Source organism: Coffea arabica, chromosome 6c, assembly GCF_036785885.1.
Source record: "Coffea arabica cultivar ET-39 chromosome 6c, Coffea Arabica ET-39 HiFi, whole genome shotgun sequence".
Lineage (NCBI taxonomy): Eukaryota > Viridiplantae > Streptophyta > Magnoliopsida > Gentianales > Rubiaceae > Coffea > Coffea arabica.
The window spans coordinates 10,656,822-10,678,612 of NC_092320.1; the positions used below are offsets into that span (position 1 = coordinate 10,656,822).

Genomic DNA, 21,791 nt, shown 5'->3' on the forward strand with positions numbered 1-21,791 from the left:
ATTTTTTAATTACCTAGCTAACAGAAATTGGAGCTCCAACACAAATCTTTGATTGAATTGATGGAAAATTTGTAAGAAAGATCGATGGAGATAGAATAAAAATAAAAATGATGAAAGGGATGAACATTTTTATGATAGAATTTTACAAATTTTTTTTCGTTTTGTTCATTTGGTTCAAGTTTCATCGAGAATATTCACTTTTTTCAGACAAAATGAAGAGAGGCGAATCATGGGATTAGGATATAAGGCTGTGAGTCACTTTACTTACACTTAGGATTAAAAATTATAAAATTATAAAGTGACTCCTAATTTTTTAATATTTATATAATATACCCTGCGAGTTGGGTACCTGCGAATTTTTATTTTTCTGATCCGTATTTGTATCCCTTTTTGCGGGTACCGACCCTCATCTACTCTATTAAAAAAAATCGGACTAGATATCCTATTTTTTAGATGAATCGAATAGGGTTCATCAGATTTTCGGATCGACGGATTTTTTTGCCCACCCCTACCAATCATCCATCTCTTCTTCATTCAACTTGGCCCTCTCCCTTTGCCTCTCATCCTTTTCTACCGCCATTTCGTCTCCCTTCTCCTCTCACTCTCCCTTTCTCGCAACCCGTCTCTTTTGTACAAATCTCAATTTGGACTGAATCTTGCTAAATGTAAAATTTTTTAAAATTTTTTCTTCAATTTGATATTTTTTATAATTGATATGATCATTTAGCAATGAAACGAGTTAATAGTAAATTGTAGATAATCTCACAAATAAAATAAAAGAGTAATAAAATGTACTTCTAATTTTTTTGTCGTACTTCTAATTTTGACTAGTTTTGATGGGGGATAAAATGGATACATCCAAGGTTGTTCACTAAGTTCGGGGGAGCCAAGTGTGATTAGCCTAAGGAAAAAAAAATAAGCCATAACTCTTGAATTAACGTCCGTGTATTCTGAAGTCTGTTAGTAAAAAGACTAGCTACTAAATTCCTTAGCCACATGAGGCGTTCACCATATCAATTAGCACTACTTTTCTTTGAATACCTTGTAATAGTTTATGTATTTAATCTTTTATAAGAGGGCATCATGTGACACTTGGATCAAGCTTCCGTACCAGAAGAAGATACTCCGATCATCCAAGTGTCAATAAACAATTTCTTGATTGGTTCATGCATCGGTTTTAATGTTGTATCGTGTAGACACAAATGAATCAATCCAACGTCAAATAGACAAAACACACCAATGATCAACCACCCGTTCCCCCGGCCTCCTTCCTTGTTCCAAAATCGCTTCTTTTTGGTACCCAAGGGGGCAAAATATCTTGCACCTACCGTGGCATGTCTACAATGGCTCTGGCCCCGCAGATTTGAAAAGCAAATTATTCAGCTGTATGAAAAAAAATCATACAAATTAGTTCACCGAAAGGTCCGTGGAAGACACTTGAGCAAATGAAAAAGGGACATCTGGTTGGACACACATCTGGGAAGAGGGACCCACATGATATAATATATGGGAAAGCTGTTCCGTCCCATAAAGCTTTTTGGCAAGTCTTCTGTGACATGGGACTTTCTTAAGACTGACACATGTTGGTTTGTGTTCCTCGGGAAACTAACCTTTTTGTGTGCGTGTCAGTAATGCACTGTTTTGAGACGGTAAGCAACCTACGTTCCTTGATTGCATGATTGACTATTTGTTTATGTTTTTGCTTTAAAAAAAGATTTTGTGGGATTTTCATACTTTACATATTTTGGTAGATTGTACAGTAAAATGATACGTGTCCCTTCGTTCAGGATTGTTTGACTGAGAATTGACTTGGGTTTTGGGGCTCGGGCATAACTATTCCAACAACAATATACGATCGTGGGGTGTCTCAAGACTGGGTTTTTATTTCTGAAGATTGAGGGGAGGAGGGATGCCATATTTCTGGAGGAAGAAAAGGGTGTCTGATTGATTAAGGTGGCTTGTTTACTTTGAGATAAGGGATTTTCTTTTCCTTTAGTTGAGGCACCAGTTTTTCTGATTTATGGGTATTTTCTCTTGGGGCTTGATTCTGTAAGTTCTTGCTTAGCATAATTAACATATTTGGTTCTTTGATTGGTTTGTTCATGTTAACCAGTGAAGTTCTTTCTGCTTGAAAGCGGATTAATTTGTTTGTTTTTGTATCAAAGCTTTGGTTCTTATTCTGATTGAGGTTTCAGTGGTAATTTCTTGGTAACATATTCTGATGAGGTGCTGGATAAGGGGAATCTTTGAGAGATCCTGAAGGTGCTGAATAGTGTGTAAGAAGTATTTGCATGTGTCTTGTCTTCTGGGTACTGTTCACTTTATACTGAAATTTTGATTCGTATTCCCTTGCTTCATCGAATTTCTTGCCGTGTATTTTAGCCCCTTGATTCTTCTGCCTAGGAGTTGTAGCTGGTTTTTCAAGCACTTTTCTGGACCCTTGAACTGCTAGTACTGAGATTAGTTGGTCGAAATAAGGCGTGGTTCTTTTAAACGGCTAATTTGCCTCTTTGTAGGGTTCTCGAACTAGGCAATTGATTTCTTTTGGTAGAGGAGACATCTCCAGCGATTGCGATGCCATATAATTTGGGAAATCTGATTTATGATGAGTCTGTGCTAACAACCCGAGTGGACATCACTGGGCTTGAGCTGATAGCAAACACAAGTAGTTTGTTGTCGGAATCTTCTCTAACGAAGTTCCCATTGGTGCCTTTTGCTCATGAAAGTAGAAGCTATAGTAACTATAGAACGCCTCAAAATGGAATCAGTATCTTGACCCAAAATGATAACGTCAAGAAAGGCGAAGCCAATACCTTGCCTAGGGCAACTGATAATGGTAGATGTTTTGCTGTGGGAGATGCAATGTACCAGGCCACTAAGGCAGATGATCTGAAGTTATTTTCTGGTGGCCAATCCGTAGATGCTAGTTCTCAGTTGGTGTCTAATGACACCACCAGCGTATGCAGTGAGCAGTGTACTGCTTTGGATACTCAATCTGGGACTTCATTAATAACCGTAGCAAGCACTTGTAGTCATCAAAGTATTAAGAAGTCATATTCGTGGGATCCAACAATTGCATCAGAGATTATTGAAGATATTGTTTCTGGGATAGCTAATAATGGAGTTGCGGTTGTTAAAGATTCTACAAGACCAGTGCCTTCTTCCCTTCTCGAGGTTTCGGAGAAAATGAAAATAGATAGGCATGTTTTTAGTCTTGATACTGTTCCTTTATGGGGATTCTCATCTATCCGCGGAAGAAGGCCAGAGATGGAAGATGCTGTAGCGGCTCTGCCACGGTTTTTTAAAATTCCTCGTCAGATGCTAATGGATGGTCCTGTTTCTAATGCATTGAATCAATGTTTGTCAGCTGACTTGTTTGGAGTTTATGATGGACATGGAGGCAGCCAGGTAATTTTTGTGCCTTAGTTGTTTTTGTTGTCAACTGCTATCGTCCCCCCTCCTATTCTACCGGGGGTTAAGTTTTTTGTAGGTGTCAAAGTATTATGTGGTTCTCTGATTATAGTCTACTCATGTTAACCATCTTCTTGTAGGTTGCCGATTATTGCCGCGACCGCCTCCATTTAGCTTTAGCTGAGGTGCTGAATATTGAAAGGGAGGACTTGCTTACTGGAAATGGTGCATGTAATTGGAAGGAGCGATGGGGGAGAGTTTTATTGAGCTGTTTCCATAAAGTTGATAATGAGGTGGGAGGTATGGGAACTTCTGGTGCTAATGATCCTAGTCTTGTACCTATTGCTCCTGAAGCTGTTGGGTCTACGGCTGTGGTTGGCATTATTTGTCCCTCACATATTATTGTCGCAAATTGTGGTGATTCAAGGGCAGTCTTGTGCCGTGCAAAAGTGGCTGTGCCATTGTCTATAGATCACAAAGTAAGGCCTTTGATGTAGGACATCTTTTTGTTTCTTTGTTTTGTCTTTCCTGTAGTCGTTCTACCTTGGTTTGGGTTTTGACATCTCTAAACATTAAACTTCAGCCAAATAGAGAAGATGAATACGAAAGGATAGAAGCTGCAGGAGGCAAGGTCATAGACTGGGGTGGATATCGTGTTTCTGGCGTGCTTGCGATGTCAAGGTCCATTGGTACGTCTCTCTTTAATGTACTTGAGAGTTATGTTCTGTTCCATTTGCATGTCACGCTGAGCTGATTTGGTACTGAAGCACTGACCCTAATGGACTTGAGTGATTGCTAACGTGTTTAGTTTCGCCAAAATGTGCATTTTCCAAGTTGGATAAGCACCAACAATTTGAAGAATGCAAACTATGATAGTAAAATTCTTAAATTTCGCTTTCCACAATAATTAATAGAGCTTCTGTACCACTGGATGCCAAAATGCCAAATAAATTACCCTCAAAAGATTAGAATCCGTTGAATTTGTTATGACTAATAGCAACTGCCTGCCTGAAAGGCCTTGATATCTTAACTCCTGGGTGAGCTTTGTGAGACTGTTGTACAGATCGAGTTTTTGTCCATATAAATTCTAGTAGTCCACCACCAATTGCGGTATTAGTCCGAAGTCGGTAGGACGACTTCCATTGCTCAGCATTTGAGCATTATTCCGCCAACTAAGGCTGGAACGTTTGGACTCGCATTGGCTTGATTTGGCCGCCTTTAGTCCATCGAACTTCGACTTTTACACACATTTTTCATTTGTGAGACTTTGCAGGTGATAGATACTTGAGGCCCTCTGTAATTGCAGATCCAGAAATGACGTTTGTGCCCCGGTCAAGAGAAGACGAATGCCTCATTTTAGCTAGTGATGGTCTATGGGATGTTATGACAAATGAAGAGGTCTGTGAGGTGGCGCGAAGGCGAATCCTCCTCTGGCACAAAAAGAATGGTCCTAGCCCACCCAATGAGCGGGGTGAGCGAATTGATCCTGCTGCTCAAGATGCAGCAGACTATCTCTCACGACTTGCTCTCCAAAGGGGAAGCAAGGACAACATCTCCGTGATTGTTGTGGATCTGAAACCCGTAAGAAAGTTCAAGAAGAAGACCACCTAGTACTGCCTAATAATAATAAGCTGCCTCTGTAACTGTTTTTGCGTAAATTGTATCTAGTACCGGAAAACCTCATCTAATTGATTGGTAACAATGATGAGACGGGAGGTATCCTTGAAATATAGCTTTCTTCTTCTTCGTCGTGCAGCTAGTTTGCAAATGTACAGCTGCGAACCATCTTAGGGTTCCCAAATTATGATGCGATTCTTATAATATGGACAAAAATGATGCTTTTTGATATTTGTTGGGTTCCTGTGGTCTCAAATCGCTGATTCCGAATCTTTTGTACTGCTGGTATAATACTAGCTGCCAAAAAAGTATTTCTTGCGAGATTTTTGGGCGATGTTTCGTTTGCATCTGTGTCACGCGACTACAGACAATCCCAGTAATTTCATGCCTCTCTGGTGGAAGCCTCGTTGAAGAACCCTACTCCACATGATTCAGGTCGGCGAAAAGCTAAACCAATCTTTGGATGTTTTCTGTTGCTCTTGTTGCATGTTGAAAACTTTTTATTCACAGACGGCTCAGGCTGTAAAGCCACGATGGACCAAAACGCACGAAAGTGGCAAGTAGCGAATGCGTGGGGCTATAGCAATCCAAATAAACATGAGACGTAAAATATCAATTATAAGTCCCTTCAGATCACAGGAAGAATTCGTTAGCACAAAGTTGGGACCTGCTCTTTGATACACGCCTGCTTCGAGTTATCAGAGAAATGGGGACGAAATTGTCGATAGCAACGAAGACCCAAAATGGCTTTCCCTACTCGTAATCATATCTTGAGTTACACTTTGTGTCTGGGTCGGCAAGATGTTCCGTAACAACAACGTACTAGTAATTTTTACCAAGGGGCATAACGGCCGCCGTAGGAATCGTCCGGTTCATTTTCGGCAACACCTTAAGCCATCGAATTAATATCCTCATAGATTCAGCTCACTAAAGTATTACGAACAAAACAGAGCCATTTCCGTCTTTCAATGCATAACATGCAGAGGTAAATATTTGAGCTTGATACATGATGAATAGGTGGGGAGTGATGTACTGCTATTATCCTGCACTTTTGTGCTCAAGCAAATTGTATTTCAATATAATAGAGTTTACAAACACTAGACGTCAACCCAACTTCCAAACCCTGAATATGTATAGCTCTGGAAGCGTCATTTCTTCCAGCCACATTCTGCCTGCCTGCCAGTCAACAATTGCTGGAGATTTCATCCGAAATTCAGCTAGATCCCCAAGCATAGATTCTCAAGGTGTCCGAATTAGGCTAGCTCAATATCAAAAGCAGCAAATACAAGAAGGCACAGGCTGCCAAATGTCCCAAATTTAGAGTTCTGTTAGTTCCAGTGGAAGATGAGATCAATGAATCACCCAAGAACATTATCATAACACTGACAACCGTAAAATTGCACACGAGCCTACAGGCTTGAAAGGTAATGAAGCAATTTACTTCCAGAAACTCTCTTACCGTCAAGAAGGAAGCATAAGAAGCAGATTTCAGATTTATTGAGATTAAAGCTCATAATTGCCAAGGGAAGCATGAACAAGGGTTAAACATTTGGTATTCAAGTTCAAGACCATTGAACAAATTCCGGAAATCAATTGGCACTGAAAAGACCAAGAGGAAAAAGGAGGAAATGACACATGAATTCCATCAATTTCGGCATTACAGGACACAACGTTAATCACACTGCAAGGTCTAGTAACAAGGTAAACACAGTTTTACTTGTGCATGCAAAAAGAGAGTGTGTTTCAACATTCAAGTGAAAAATCATCTCCTCCCATGCCCACGACATCTTCAACAGACAATTAAAATGACAAGTACAGATGGCAATATTAATCAGCTCTCCATTGTTTTCAATTAAGGCTGTCTAGATTCAGACTCTATTTTTTTTAGTATCAGCTGCAGTGGGGAAACAGTGAATATTTCCTTATAGGTTTCTAACATGTAGAAAAGATGAACATACCAAGAATGGTTACAATGTTGCAAGTGGTGGACCGGCACTGGTAAAGTAAGGAGCAAGATCAATATCCAGATCTCCAAATTTACTTAGGAAGGGGTGCGTCTGAATTTAGCAAGAGAAACTAAGCCATCATGTGTTAATGGAATATAATTTTGAAGAAAAAATTGTAAATACTACCCATACCATGAGTTCATTTGCTGACAGCCTATCTTTTGGATCTTTCTGTATACTGAAAGAAGAGAGCACGGATTACATGTGTGATAAAACATTATATGTATGTTATGTCCTATAGGCATATAAAATGAAATACAGTTGATTATCTCAAATGTAAAACTCATGAACGTGCAAAATTGACACAGCCAACTCAAATGTGATGGAGAGAAGTCAGATTAGAAAGAAGATATGAAATCTTAAGGGCAGGTACTTGTAGACAACTAGGTATAACCAGTAGCATGTTTGATCCCAAAATAATTTCTTTTCTCAGATGTAGTAGTAGTAGTATGTTGGAGTACAATATGCATTGCATATGATAACTAAGGAACCACGGCTTGCTCCAGAAAGACCAGAGAGTAAAATGCATAGAAGATAATTGACTGTTTCCAGCTCATCAACAACCAATTTTGTTAAAGGACGATTGACTGATAAAAAGTGCAATCTTTACCATGCAGAGATAAATGAACAGAATTCTGGAGAAAATAGATCAGAAGGTGCACGAGGGGCAGGGTGGTCAACAATGGTTTCCATCAGCTCGTACACATTAATCCATCCTTCCCCAGGCTGTGGGGGGGAATAAGGGAACTGGCCTGTTGCACACTCAAGCAAAACCAAACCCAGACTCCAGATGTCACTTCTGTAGCCATAGTTGCTCCCAATGATCCTCTCTGGCTACAGCACAAGAATGAATATAAGCAACAAAAACAACAAAAATCCATTAAGAGAAACCAAGAAATTCATCTGGCGATCCTGTTTGACTAAAGAACACATTTGACTACAATCACTTAGAAGCCAAATCCAATGCAAGCAGGTTAATGAAATAATACTCTTATCTTACCAGATAAGTCTATTTGGTAGCACAGAAGGAAGCTAGTCAGCAATATATGTTTAGCAAAGTGAGACAAGTACTCACAGACATATAATTGTATGTGCCAACAAATGTATTAGCCAGTCCTGATGTGCTTGCTAGTATTGCACTGACACCAAAATCAGTGATCTTGACTTCACCTCTGTGATTTACTAGCAAATTGGAAGGTTTTAAGTCCCTGTGTATAATGTGCTTTTCATGGTGAAGATACCACAAGCCCTTCAGCACCTAAATTGGTGGAAAAGATTGACATTAGAGGTACTTAAGAAAATATCTCATGTTCAGAACACAAGTTATGTGTATATCCTACCTGCTTGCAGATTGCAGCAAGATATGGCTCCGGAATGGTTCTGACTTTCTTTAGAAAGTCTGCCAGAGATCCTCCATCCATATACTCCAAGATTATGGATATAGCACCATTATCATAGAAAGACTGGTAACACACAACAACATAGGGACATTGAGCTGACTGGTTGATTTTCAATTCCTGTGCAATGTGCCTGCGAGCAGACTCTTCAATATTCATTTGAATAACCTGAATGTAAAGATACTATTAGAACTCTCTCTCAAACAACAAAACAAGAGAAAGTCAATAAAGTAACGAAAACACAGAGCAATGAGAAAATACATGTTTCATAAGTCAGAGGGTACTGACATGGTAATCAGATACTCATATGCATGGTTTTAGCATGAATGGTGTGCAAGCACACAGGAAAAAAGTGACAAAGCACAAATGTATCCATCATGGTGAGGTTCAAGAACACTGCCATGAGTTTCTAAACAGATTCGCAATTGTAGGCAACTCATGAACTTCTTCTTGATGGTGGCATTTCTTTTTTCTAGAAAAGGAATAAAAGAATACACAAATTTCAGTCCCAAGTTGTACAGTACCTTTAGGGCAAAAAATTGCCCTGTCCATTTATGTTGGACCAGGCGCACAATGCCACCATTCCCTTTCCCGATGACTTTAACAGCATCAAAATCTGCTAAGCTCAACTGGTTATCTGACGGCCGTATAAGAGATGGCTGGGGAAGAAGAACAAAGAACATAAAAAAAATATTTCAACAGATGCTGCAGTTGCAAGCAGTTAGGTTAAGAATTAAAAAACATATATATACTCTCAACAACACAAGCCAAGAAGCATATTAATTCAACAAGGCATACCTAAGATCTTATATGCATAGAAACCAGACATAATAAAAAGCAAAAAAGAAAAAATTCAGCTCAAACATCCACGCCATTTTTCTGTTTCTGCTGAAAAGGAAAGCTTTAAGTTAATAACTATAAAGACGTAAAAGATTATTCTACCCATCATTATTTAGTTTCTAGTTGAGATCCCCAGCATGTTCATAAATGAGTAATGAGTTTTGGATTTCAATAGGCTTTACCCAATTAAATTGGGCCATGGGCAGAGCAACGTAGAGCACATTGCAATTCATCTCAACTAAAGAAAAGCCCCACCTACTCCAAGAATGAAGCTAACTGGAATGGAGCTGCAGGGATAATGCCTACTCTAAAGAGCAAAATTCTTATTTGCCTAAAAGGAAAGGATTGTACCTGGTCTAGGGTGACACTGCTGACAATGGTGGTTACAAAGCATAATGCATTACGAAAAAAGAGCAAATCTTTAAAAATATATGGAAATGATGTGCTGCTCCACATGTTATGAACTGGTTTTGAGTTGGATCCGCATAAACTCCATTAAACTACTTGTATTAGCAAAACCTCTTTCCCACACAAATACGCAATTAGCATACGGATGTGTGAGGAATATTTAAAAATGCAAGAGGTGAAGGTGTCTAGCTAATTTCTTTAGGATATACCACTGTGGGATGGTGGAAGTTATTTTGCAAAAACTGATTCGACTAGTTGATCAAATAGGAATCTTATACCCATTTTAGAATCTGGTACCTGAGTAAATGAAAAAGTTACTTTTACTAGTCACCTTCTAACCGAATCTTACTTGTTCTAAAAGGTGTTTGCACACCATGTATATACCATAAAGCACACTCCCTCAGGCCTCAACCTTCATTTAAAATAAATTTAAAAAAATAATGTTTGAACAAATTTTATATTTCTATGTGCATGTAAAGTTTTGAAATAGACATCCCTAAGAAATATAATTGGAAGGTATCTGCGCTCAACAAAGGGGGGATTAAGTAGCATGTAGACGAAGAAGAAACGTAAACTGGACAAAGGAGAAAATGAGAAGAAATTTTTTCAGAACCGACTCCTGCATCCATGACTACCAATGTTTTCAAATTTACGATAAAAATATCAATAATATTACCGTAACAAACGTACGAGCCGAACAAACAAACCAGCAAGGAAAATATGAGAGCAATTTTTCATTCACCCCAATTTAAAAAAAAAGAAAGAACGAAAGAAAGGAAAAGGTTAAAAGAGGAAATCAGAAAAAAAGCTTACAGCTTCAACTTGATTCTGAGAAACAACTCTAACCCCATCTCTGTTGACCAAGAGATCACCATCCTTGAAGGTCCCCGATTCAGTCCTGCCGAAAACAAACCAACCCTGACATCAGATCAGACAAAGAGCACTAAATTTAATCACATAACCACCACCTGTTTCGGGTGAGTTCACTTTGTACGAATATAAAAAGAAGAGATGAGAGATTGAGGAGGAGGAGGAGAAGGACAAGTACAAGAATTTAGAAAGAGCAACTTCATCAGGAGGAGGGAGGGACAGCTTGAGATTAGGCGCTAAATTCCCCTTCTTCATTCCTTCTCTCTCAGAATCTCTCTCTCTCTCTCTCCCTCTATTTTATTGTGGTTTTCTTTTTGCGTCCCGAGGCAACAGGATTACTAACCACTTCAGTACTAATGCTGCTAAAAAGTAAAATCCCCCTCCACCAGTCTCCACCTCCAGACACAAAGTAGCACTGCTATCCTGGAAGTAATTAGTAACAGCTGATGCTACTGGCTTATATTAATATTGATTTGGGATTCGTTCAAACAAATTTATAGCAGTAAAAATACTACTAGTATTAGAATTCAACCAACAGACAAAAAAAAAAAAAAAAGGAAGGGGGTGGACCTGGGGGGATCAATCATCAATGGGAGGAGTCTCAAGGAATTACTGCTTGTATTATATGGAAACCGGGGTTAAAACTTTTTTAAGTCAAAGTCTAGTCTGGTCTTCTTTGTCGTGCTTTATTATGCGATCCAGAGTCGTTCGCAGACTCGTCTATTTTTATCGGTTGTTGGTCAGCAGAACGCTTGAAAAACCCAAAATGACAACCAACCTATCTTCATTGTGACACCTTTTCGTCCGCCTTCGTTTTCGACAATCAAGCGGCGCCCTCTTGCAGACTTTTCCAATTAATCAACCTCTAATTTTACTCGGAGTAGGCTCAACTTTTACTAATCTATTTTGCGTTTCTGACAATAAACTTTTACCTGTTGACTTTGACAAACGAACATAGAGATCCCGCACCTTCCGTTCGTACATCCTTTTTGTTTTTTTTTTTAATCTCTGACGCAGCAGGATAATTTCTCCAGACATAATAACAAACTAGGAGGCATGAACCGGGCGGTGAGGCCTGTGATAATTTGTCATGGATGCCCATAAAACATATGTAGTGTAGTGGGTATATAATTTTGAAAATAAAAAGGACATTGACTTTATTAGATGTAATGAGTGGGAATAACAAAAGTAACAGCTAGGACAGAAGGAATGTTTGTTTGTTGCTTAAAACTCCAAAGGCTAAAGAACTATACAAAGATCTTAGGTTTTAGATACGCAGAAATAAAACAAAGTCTAGTGATTGTCTACAGTCTACATATCACTCACTATTCCAAATACTACTGCTGCCTAACAACTCAGCCCAAGAAGAAAGGCTCTGAGCTGGCAGCATAATAGAGCATCCCAAAGCAAATTTTTTGAAAAAGAACAGAACCACTAGATACTGTTCCCTCCGTCCCATTTTGATAATTCTATTTCTTTTTTCACACAGTTTAAGAAAAAATAGTTAACTTTGTTAGAAAAGTAAATTTAAATTGCTATTTTCCTAAAATACCCTCACATTAAATATGGTACAACTTTACGAGAACTTGAATTGATGGTAAAAAAAGAATCAACTCTTATTAAATGGGATAGATTTATAATAACAACTACTTACATTGAATAATGGTATTTTAGAAAAATTAAAATACAACTACATTTTTCAATTGAAAAATGAACTACAATTTGAAACAGATGAAAAAGGAATTCAGGACTATCAAAGTGGGACGGAGGAAGTATTAGTATCAACAGCATATAAGCCTCAAAACTAATACCGACGCCGCTACAAGCTCAAAGAAGTTCACGAGCTGACAAAATTTGCACAAGAAATAAGCATCCAAAAACAACCTCTCTAAACTGGCTAGCAAGCAACAACAGCGTATTTAGTGCACGTCACTTTGTTGATCACATCGGATGAACGCTTAAAATAGCATAGGAGCCTGGTTCGTTCAATTCGACAAGCCACACGATGGTACGACTTAAAGGCCTGCAAAAAGGTTGAATCGAAATAAAGTGGCAATTCAAGAATCCATGTAGACAATTCAGACCATTAAAATTGCATAAAAGAAAGTTCATTAATGACAAATCCAAATGACCTGGCCACACATAGCCTCATATCTATGCAAATCTCCAAGTTCAGGTATCTATGCATGAGAATAGAGCAACACATAGCCTCATCGTCAGCAGCCTCAAACATGTCAAGCGCGCTAACACCAACTAGTTTCTCAGCTTCGACACCTAATGCAATAACGTTTACACACCCAGTATCATCATGAAAAGTGAGCCAGATCCATGCTCTATAACAAAAATAACATTAACCACCAAAAAAAAAGGAAACCAAGGAATACATAGGTTTTTTAAAAACTAATAACTAATAACAAATCCACAATGCACCTAGGGAAATCATACATTCCCTGACCTGAAGCAAGGTATAGAATTCCAAGGGTGGCAGAAAAATCATATAGCTCATAACAATGAGGACAGGCCATATGCCAAAAGTGAACAATGGCCAAGCAACTTCTACACGACCCTTAATCCATGCAGTTTCCCAATCATGATATCCAAACAAAAGCATTATCAAACAAGAACAAATATAAACAAAGGCAGTACCTGAAAAAATAAAGTATACCAAAGCATCAAGAAATAGCAAAGGCACTAACAAACGCATCATAGGACAGAACATGATAGATGGGAGTAATAGTCGAATCATGAACAGGGGGGTGCAAGACAGCAGGGTTTGCATATGCACACCCCTCAAAAACCAAACGAACCAACTTACAGACATTATCATTACACCTAAATCAGAAAAGAAAGCGAGAATATATGCATCAAGACGAGACAACGGCGCAATGGAGGAAAATTAACAAAAGAAACATCGCTAACCGACTATCAAGGAGGTTTGCTTCAACATCAGGAGAAACAAGCACAATAGATGAGAGATGGATCGACAGGGAGAGATCACGCGGGAGGCAATACCAACACCCGAAGGAGTAGCAGTAGCCATTCCTACCAAACAAAAAAACACAGGTTAAACTGCCAGGGGCCAACAACCAAGGTGACCTTTGGAGAAAAAAAAAAGGTCATAAACAGACCGTTGCTAAGAAAGGCAGAAAAGACAGCCCAAACCAAAACTCTTTAGTACAATATAAAAGCTTAAAATTGCAAATCAACTAAACAAATCCTAAACTGAAAAACCTTAAATTAAGCAAATCAACAAAGAGCATGAAAAACATCCGAAGGTGATTCCAAAAGAAGGGAAAAAACACAAAACGAACCTTTGCTCCAAAGCCGAATGCACAAGGCTAGGATGAAAACCAGTAAAATAACCTAAATCATAAAAACGCCAAGAACAACATCAACAAAGTACAGTATGTAAGAGAACATATAACAAAGAAAAAGCAAAGGAAAGGAAAAGTCACAGGAGAAAACCTACAGCATTAATTCACCATAGTTGAAGACATACTTAAGAACAACTAAGGTACCATATATTTCCTTTTTTCAATGAATAGGCAGCAACAAACATACGGAGTCATAAAAAATCAAGCACACCTCATACAAAAGAGAAATGAAAGAGAAAAGAATTCTTTCACATCTTGATAAATACTTCAAATGTATACTAATCCTATGAACAACATTTGCAAAGCAGGCATCTTTAATGGGTTTTAAGTGGCTTTCAAATAGAGCCATGAAAAATCAGTGCTATAAAATTTAAGACCATAATTACTCAAAATTCAAAGGAGCAGCAATACCACAAGTTTTGAAGCTTTAACAAAACCAATGACTTTTCATGGCCTTCATAGTCAGTCCCATGAACAGCAAATTCTACTTTTGCAAGACGATTCCAAGATTTGTAATAGCCATGAGAAAATCATATAACACAAAACAAAATCTAAACCTAACCAAAGATTCCAAGTTAGTCCCTTTACATTTCTTATCATTTTCTTTAAGCTTCACCAATCATTTTCCCATTTCACAAACAGAACACAAAAATAAAGATCAATCTGCAAATGCCTTACATAGTGCATTTCCTAAAATATTAAAAAAATTAAAAAGGACAATTTTTTTCAAGTGAATCACGGTGATATACCTTGACGGAGATTTTTCGGTCGCTCTGGGGTTGCTTGAACTTCTTGACCCTTTTCTTCACTGTCTTCTTCGAAAGCAAAGGCACCGCCATCGCTGCTGATTCTTCTTACGTTTTCCCTCCTTAACCTGCACATTTCACAAACAAATCACAATCAGCTATCCATCTACAAGCGTCTGTAAAGAATAGCGCAGCATGGGGAAGAAGAAGAAGAAGAAGAAAGCTGCGGCAGCTGAAGGTTTGAGAGCTTACTGTGGATTAGGGTTCTGCGGAGCCGCCCAGATTTGGAATGGAAAAGGTTGTTTGAGACCACATTTAAGAGAAAATGAGAAATTCGGTGGCCTTCACAACCCAACGAGAAAAGCAAAATCAAAGGAAAAAAGGATACGCTGCAAAAAAGCAGATGAAAAATGCACCAGTAAAAGAAATTCGGGGAGACCGGGCTTAAAACGCACAAAGAAGATGAAACCAAGCTCGCAAGCAAGCTGGCCAGAGAAGGCGGTGAGAGGAAGGAGCTCAAAAAGGGGAACAGGTTCAAGGGCACAACCAATTTCAGAAAATGGAAATGAAAAAAGCAGATGAGAAAACCCTAGGAAAAAAGGGCACAACCAACCCGTCTTGGAATTCGGATGACATCGGAAGACACAGCCATGATAAATCACACCAATTACCATTCTTGAGAAAGCTCTGCTGTTAGCTCTGGACAATGCAGCTGTGAGAGCTGGGAAAGGAAAGGAACTAGTACGGCCATCCATTCCAAAGCAGAAAACCCATGGGCGACCCAATTACCCGAACCATTCCAATGGAGCATTTGGAGAAGCGCAGACTTACACAGCTCACGTGCGCGGCACATGACGACGATGAAACATCTTGGTGCATTGTATGTTATGTTGATGAGCATGTTCTTTCACATGCTCATAAATTCCACTTCTTCTGTTGCAACTATGAACTTTAGAAAAAGAACAAATCTTAAACTCAGTCTATAGCATTATGCAGGAGAACGGAGCAATACAAGAGTCTGAGACCATCCATAAATACATATTGACAAGAAAGAGAGTGGGAAAAAAACAAAACAAAAAAAAAAGAGATCCAGTTCACATGTACAAGTGATTTGTATAACTGTATGTCATAATCCTATGATGTAGTTTCTAATTGCTGCCACACTATATCAAGGAAATTTCTAGTGCAAAAATTTCAGCTCTCTATGATGTTGAAGGAGAATTTGGATAGCAGCTGCGGTACTCCTGATATTATTGGTCCGTAAGTCTACATAAAAGAACCATCAGATGCATTAGTCCCAACTTATGACTCAGAAATTGTACAAATATGGCTGTGAAACAGGCTACAACATTATCAGGGCTTGATTTGGACGCGGAGTGGCTCACTGAGGAATCCACAACGGAAACTTGGAATTTCTCAAAATTTTCAAATTCGTGTGTTTTCAAAAGTACGTGGCAGAATTGTTCCTCGTAACTACCTGAACGTATCAATTCCATAAAATTCTACTATTACACTAATGTCTTCAATAAGGAACAATACCTTGTGGTTTTCATGAAGTTGACATAGAGGTACTGCAAGAAGCTTGAGATTCCTTGGTACAGTGAATTTCTGACTCTCAGGCAACTTCACAAGAAAGAGTTTTGTGCATTCCTATAGAGGCAGACGCTCAGAGTTTAGGTACTTGGAGCTCAAGAACTTGTACCAGGAAGGTAACAAATCCACAGTCCAATGAAAAATACATCAATTACCTTTGGCCTTTTTATATTAGGTGGCAGATAGGGATAAAGTAATGCATCAAAATCAGGCCTCCACCACATACCAAGGCATTCACCCACCTGAGCACTCAGCTAATTAGTGCACCGAACAAGTATATCTATCAAGTGAATGACAAGCATTCGCATACCTCCCAATCAGGCGCACTACAATCTCCAACAGCAGATAACTTGCTTGAGAGTTTGCGCTTTAAGCATTGTATATCTAGAGCATAACAAAATTATACATATAACCCTTGCAAATATGACGATTTTAGGTCAAGCTTTGATCTCCATATATGCATAACTAGAGTTAACAGAATATCCCAGAACAAAGCACATACCTGATTCACCTGTCCTCAAACGACCACCTGGAAGCTTATAGATCGAGTTCCGTGCTTGCAACAGCAATACGTGGGGGTGCTTGAACAATTCAACCTGTAACAGTTACTTTATCTATTCATCAATAAAAGAACTAATTACACAAGTAATCTAGGTCAGGGAAAGTAAATGGCCTCATACTCCATCTCTCGCATTCATAGAAACTACAAATTGCACTATACATATAGGAATCATACACTGATGGAGACATTAACTATGAACTCTATTATTCCACAGGGGTGCAGACTATCATTTCCTAAACCAGCATTTTGACCTACGGTATTTGCAAAGAAAATTCCAAATCCTCCTAATTGTAGCTCAACCCCTTTTAGTCCTGAGAGATATTCAGATCGTAATAAACAGGTCCAACAACAATTTTAATTTCAAGTATATCTATAGAACATGCTAGGACATCAGGCTTGACAACAGCCAGTTTATTAACTGAAAAAAGGCTCAATCAAGCTGAGGACTGCTACCCCCAATTCATCAATGGGCCTCTAAAACTTGTTTCCTCACACAGGTGTATATAACAAGATATCAACATAGGATGTTACCACATTTTTCCTCAAAATTAGAAGTAGAAGAAATTGTAGGAAAGCCATAATCTGTTGCTTCTAGTGAACCAAAGAAAAGTTGAAAGATCATTATAATGGCGCTAACCAACTAAGGACACTTAAAAACAGATTGAGCCTCAATCTTTCATTGATACTGGGAAGTGAAGATCAGAAACACAAACTTTAGTGCGAAAGACTTGGTGCGGTTCTGATGTTCAGCTATGAATAAAGCCTAATACTTGTCTATTTGGATATGATTTTTTCTAACGAGTGCCTCCATTTAGTTGTTGGTTCACATATATAAACCATTACAGTTAATCGATCTCACAGGGCCAAACACCATGACATCTTGTATAAAAAACAAAGAGATACTCCAATCAATGCTTAAATTTCAGCATAGGTCAACTTTCCACCGGCCATTCAACAGTCAAGCTGATAAATAGGCCACTAGATGGGGTAGGTTTTCTCAGGATAGAACTTGTAACCTCACCAACATAAGCGAAAATGCTTGATAACAGACAGAACTAATTTTGCTGACAGTATCACCTTCTTCTCACTTTGTTCTATTTTCCTTTTTGTTTCTTAAATTCCTTTACCCGCCAACTCCATATCAAATCCTTCCTCAATGCCGCAGATTTTTAACATGATTTTGTCGGAATAAAGTCTGTTTTCAGAAAGAGTAATGTTAGTAATATTTGCAAAAATTTTACCAGGCATGACCCCTTATTACATTAAATTTTTTATTATTATTATTACATTAAAATTATTCCTTCATTCTTATTCACAGAACATCCAAACATTAGCCAACGAAATCTCAGATAGTATCTCAAGCTAAATAAGAGTAAAATCTCAATCTTCCCGTCGCGCCCCCCCCCCCTCTCCCGGGGACAAAAAAAATATTCACCTCGATCACTTAACAAAAATCACGAAATACATCAGCTGTAAGTAGAAAATGAAAAAAAAAAATCATTGGGTAAGTTAAGAAAATGCAAAAACCACAAAATACATCAGCTGTATCGATCACTTAACAAGGTCTATCAAAAATTCACAAGCAATTGTAAAAGGAGAAGTTAAAAATGCAAGAGTTAAATGGAGTTCTGACCAGCATTACAGCTTGCACACAGGTCCTTAATCCATGAGCATCATAGCTGAATTTCAACAATGGATAGAAATTAAATTAGCACCACAGCTACAGACGATTAAAATTGTTGAAACTAAATTTGCTCTATCTATCATCGTACTTGAATTTCATTCGAAGGATACGATCGGACGTGGTCTCGTCCTTAAACGGAACAGCTTCTTTGGAGCCAAAATAGTAGCAGTTCAGCGGGTAAATGTCCAACGCGTTACCGTAATTCTGCACGCTACTACCGTTTTGTACCTGTGGTAAATCAGTCTGATGATCCCTACTCATCTTTCTATAGCTTGTATTATTCAATCTGCAAGCGGTTGGGAGGACAAATAAAAACGGAGAAGAAAACGACCAGGTAAAGTACCACTACTTAGTCGCCCCAGCTGCGTCGGTGAAGGAGATTGGAGGATAGAATATTGTAGACTAATCTTGTCAAAGAGGAGTGGGAAAGGAACGTGGCCATTCCTGAGAGAACCGGAGGCTGAGAGCGGGAAAAAAAAAAATAATAGTCTATCGGCCCAGAAGTTTCCAGATAAGCGTACTATTTCACTTCGAAAGTGGAGGGCTGGTGCAGATTTTTTTTGCTATAAAATAATTACTGTAATTTTTTTTTATGTAATATATATAAAATAAAAAAATTATTAAAAATATATTTATGATGTAATTAAAAAAAGTTCTTTCGCAGATAAATCACTATCCAAGCATTCTTTACGTTTGTGACACACATATTGAAGGCTGAGATTGGGCAATAAGGGTCCAAAGCTTATTTCTTTGTGTTTGGATTTATAATTGTTGTACAACGAAAGGCCCATGATTCATTAGGCAAGGTGGGGTGTCTAACGTCTTTTGTTCAATTATTGAATGTATGACACATATGTAAAATTTAAATTTTAAATTAATTATTATATATTTAATAATAATAATTTATATATTATTAATGTATATAAAATTAATCCTTAAATCAATACATTCTAGTTTCCTTTTGTTGTATTCCCATGTTTTGTAGCTAAGATACCAGCACAAAAGTTGAATAGTACTTAAAAACCGTCATAAACCGTTCCAATTATATTATATGACTTGCTAAAAAACCACCGCCTGAACCATAATATAAAAAATTTTTAGTCGACTCCGTTCAAATTTTTTTATTTATATATTATTATAACATTATATTTAAAAAACTTATTTTTGAAGGACAGAGAATGTTTGGGCATTGGGGTGTCATCCCACGGATTTGCGGATAAGCACCTGTTACGAGTTACCATACAGAGTTTTCGTATGTGGATCGGGCCCAATGCGTGTAATGTTTGTAGCTTTCTACCTGGAAGGGGGGGCCTCCGCGATCCCAATTCACATGAATTGTGTTTGTGAAGTAAGGGGTTTGGTCTGGCACAATAGGGTCCAAAACTGATTTTGCTTTTACTCTTTTACAGGTTATTGAGTGTTTAATTACGTTCAATTAGACTAAAACTACAATCAAACACAAGTAGTACTCTGGGCTGAAGGCGTTTACGATCCTGTTAGTGTAGTATTCGAAATTGACTTGACTGGTTTCTTAAGATTTGATTAACTCGAATGGTCGAATAGTAGCCACCGAGTTTCTAAAGCCGGTGGTTGTATTATAACAGCTAATTAGGTGCTCTTACATTGGTGTCCCTTCGAAAAACTTTTTTCTTTTTTAAAGGAAAAAGGATTTCAAGTAACAAAGGAAACAGGGAGGTGATCTGGGATCATTTCAAGTCTATTGTGGCCCAGGAAGTCGAGAAAATCAATTTCATATTCTCTGATTGCCGAAGATACCTCCTTCTCACTGCATAGAATTGTCAAATTGTCATTGATGTTGATCGTACTTTTTTGGGGCAAAAAACCTCAGCGACCACTAAACTGTTTGTCAGATCATATTTTGATCATCAAACTATTTTTCGTTAATAATTGGCCACTAAATAATTTAATTAGTAAATCCGTGACCATTTAGTAAATAATTGCTCTTAATCTGTGAAATTAGCAGTACATGTGGTAAAGCGCGGAGGCAATTTTGTCCAACAACTACGTGATCATATTTCATAGATTAACTGCTAATTTCACAGGTTAAGAGCAATTTATCGACTAAATGGTTACAGGTTTACTAATGTTTTATGGCCAATTACTATCGAAAAATAGTTTGATGGCAAAAATATAATCCAACCAATAGTTTAGTAGTCGCTAAGGTTTTTAACCCTATTTTTTGTCTTCTTCTTCTTAGCTGTGCTATTCAACCCTAGCCTTAGATTTCTTATATTATTGTAAGGAAAAATCGTTTAAACCATTTTTTATAGCTTTGCTAAATGAATATTTTCAACTTTCACTTTTTAAATATTATTTTTACATCCTTTATAAATTTAAGTCAACAAAACTTGGTCTCAACATAAATTTTCAATCACTTTTAGTTTGAAATCACCACAAAACTCATATGTGATCATTTTTAGGTACAAAAAAGTCAAATTTCATTTGTTTAAGAACAAAAATGGATATAATTTGGGTTAGGTCTTACTTTTTTAGAGAAAAAAATGAATATATAGTTCGGATCAATTTTCATTTTTTTAGAGGCAAAAAATTAATATGAATCAGGTTATTTGTTTTAACTATAAATGATTTATAGTTTTTTGCCCCTAAAACTACGTGTGAATTATGCGACGGGTTCAAGGTAAAAAGTGATTAAAAACCTACATCATGACCAAATTTTCTTGATTTGAATTTATTAGATATATAAAATTAATATTTTAAAAGTAAATGACAACAAAAATCATTTTGACGAAATGTAAAAGACATTTTAAAAGATTTTCCCTTTATCACAATGGATAAAAAGAGACCAGAAACTAGTTACTAGTACAAATAACATAAAGAAATGTAACCAACATTTATTGGAAAATTACAACCCCAAAGATTTGGGACCAAAATCGATTAGAGGTGACCATTGAATAAAAGATAAAAACTCTTGTGTGCAAGTGTTCTTAAACCGGGTTTAGTTGAATCTCTCCACGACTCGACCTCTCTTTTAATCCAATTACCACTCGACTCTTGGTCCAGAAAACTTTAGGAATTTTTAAGTTATCTCTTAAATAAAATAGAGGGCATGCTGAGAGGCCCCCCAAATTGTTGGGTAATAACTGCATTTTTTGAACAAATCGAGAACTACATTCAATATTTTTATAAAGTTCAGGGACGTTGAATGATATTACAATTAACCGATGGACTAGTCCTACCCCGAAATGGACTAGTCCAACAGTAAGACATTTGTCATTATCAAAAAAAAAAAAAAAAAACACAT

At 37.7% G+C, this 21,791-nt stretch overlaps 4 protein-coding genes across 12 annotated transcripts; 1 reads left to right on the top strand and 3 right to left on the bottom strand.

Annotated features, from left to right (window-relative positions):
• The first annotated feature begins 1,531 nt into the window (after positions 1–1,531).
• On the top strand, positions 1,532–5,259 carry LOC113693817 (protein phosphatase 2C 50-like). 4 transcript variants are annotated; one of them, XM_072052793.1, is made up of 5 exons: positions 1,532–1,649; positions 1,788–3,408; positions 3,552–3,890; positions 3,995–4,100; positions 4,685–5,259. In XM_072052793.1, exons 2-5 carry the CDS (start codon positions 2,575–2,577, stop codon positions 5,020–5,022), a joined length of 1,617 nt encoding a protein of 538 aa, XP_071908894.1. In that variant the 5' UTR covers positions 1,532–1,649; positions 1,788–2,574; the 3' UTR covers positions 5,023–5,259. The 4 variants fall into 4 exon arrangements, with proteins under 4 accessions (XP_071908894.1, XP_071908895.1, XP_071908896.1 ...); XM_072052794.1 differs by lacking the exon at positions 1,532–1,649 and having other exon boundaries at positions 1,705–2,049; positions 2,517–3,408; XM_072052795.1 differs by lacking the exon at positions 1,532–1,649 and having other exon boundaries at positions 1,705–1,953; positions 2,517–3,408.
• Positions 5,260–5,963: 704 nt separating this feature from the next.
• On the bottom strand, positions 5,964–11,103 carry LOC113693718 (mitogen-activated protein kinase kinase SIPKK-like). 4 transcript variants are annotated; one of them, XM_027212330.2, is made up of 9 exons: positions 10,728–11,099; positions 10,493–10,577; positions 8,956–9,090; positions 8,375–8,599; positions 8,110–8,292; positions 7,645–7,868; positions 7,167–7,212; positions 6,987–7,085; positions 5,964–6,353 (listed from the first exon to the last, which is right to left on the bottom strand). In XM_027212330.2, exons 1-8 carry the CDS (start codon positions 10,802–10,804, stop codon positions 6,996–6,998), a joined length of 1,065 nt encoding a protein of 354 aa, XP_027068131.1. In that variant the 5' UTR covers positions 10,805–11,099; the 3' UTR covers positions 5,964–6,353; positions 6,987–6,995. The 4 variants fall into 4 exon arrangements, with proteins under 4 accessions (XP_027068131.1, XP_027068130.1, XP_071908897.1 ...); XM_027212329.2 differs by having other exon boundaries at positions 5,964–6,327; positions 10,728–11,096; XM_072052796.1 differs by lacking the exon at positions 6,987–7,085 and having other exon boundaries at positions 5,964–6,327; positions 10,728–11,101.
• A 1,037-nt stretch (positions 11,104–12,140) lies between these two features.
• Positions 12,141–15,618, bottom strand: LOC140008445 (uncharacterized). 3 transcript variants are annotated; one of them, XM_072052799.1, is made up of 6 exons: positions 14,922–15,618; positions 14,673–14,797; positions 13,861–13,912; positions 13,469–13,591; positions 12,682–12,823; positions 12,141–12,572 (listed from the first exon to the last, which is right to left on the bottom strand). In XM_072052799.1, the coding sequence occupies exons 2-6, from the start codon at positions 14,760–14,762 to the stop codon at positions 12,491–12,493; spliced, it is 489 nt and encodes a 162-aa protein (XP_071908900.1). In that variant the 5' UTR covers positions 14,763–14,797; positions 14,922–15,618; the 3' UTR covers positions 12,141–12,490. The 3 variants fall into 3 exon arrangements, with proteins under 3 accessions (XP_071908900.1, XP_071908901.1, XP_071908899.1); XM_072052800.1 differs by lacking the exon at positions 12,141–12,572 and adding an exon at positions 13,005–13,195 and having other exon boundaries at positions 12,620–12,823; XM_072052798.1 differs by lacking the exon at positions 12,141–12,572 and having other exon boundaries at positions 12,620–13,195.
• A 16-nt stretch (positions 15,619–15,634) lies between these two features.
• LOC113693993 (pre-mRNA cleavage factor Im 25 kDa subunit 1-like) lies at positions 15,635–18,986 on the bottom strand. The gene is made up of 7 exons (XM_027212816.2): positions 18,597–18,986; positions 18,458–18,503; positions 16,765–16,858; positions 16,573–16,646; positions 16,418–16,504; positions 16,209–16,319; positions 15,635–15,935 (listed from the first exon to the last, which is right to left on the bottom strand). Exons 1-7 carry the CDS (start codon positions 18,767–18,769, stop codon positions 15,864–15,866), a joined length of 657 nt encoding a protein of 218 aa, XP_027068617.1. The 5' UTR covers positions 18,770–18,986; the 3' UTR covers positions 15,635–15,863.
• Positions 18,987–21,791: the final 2,805 nt, after the last annotated feature.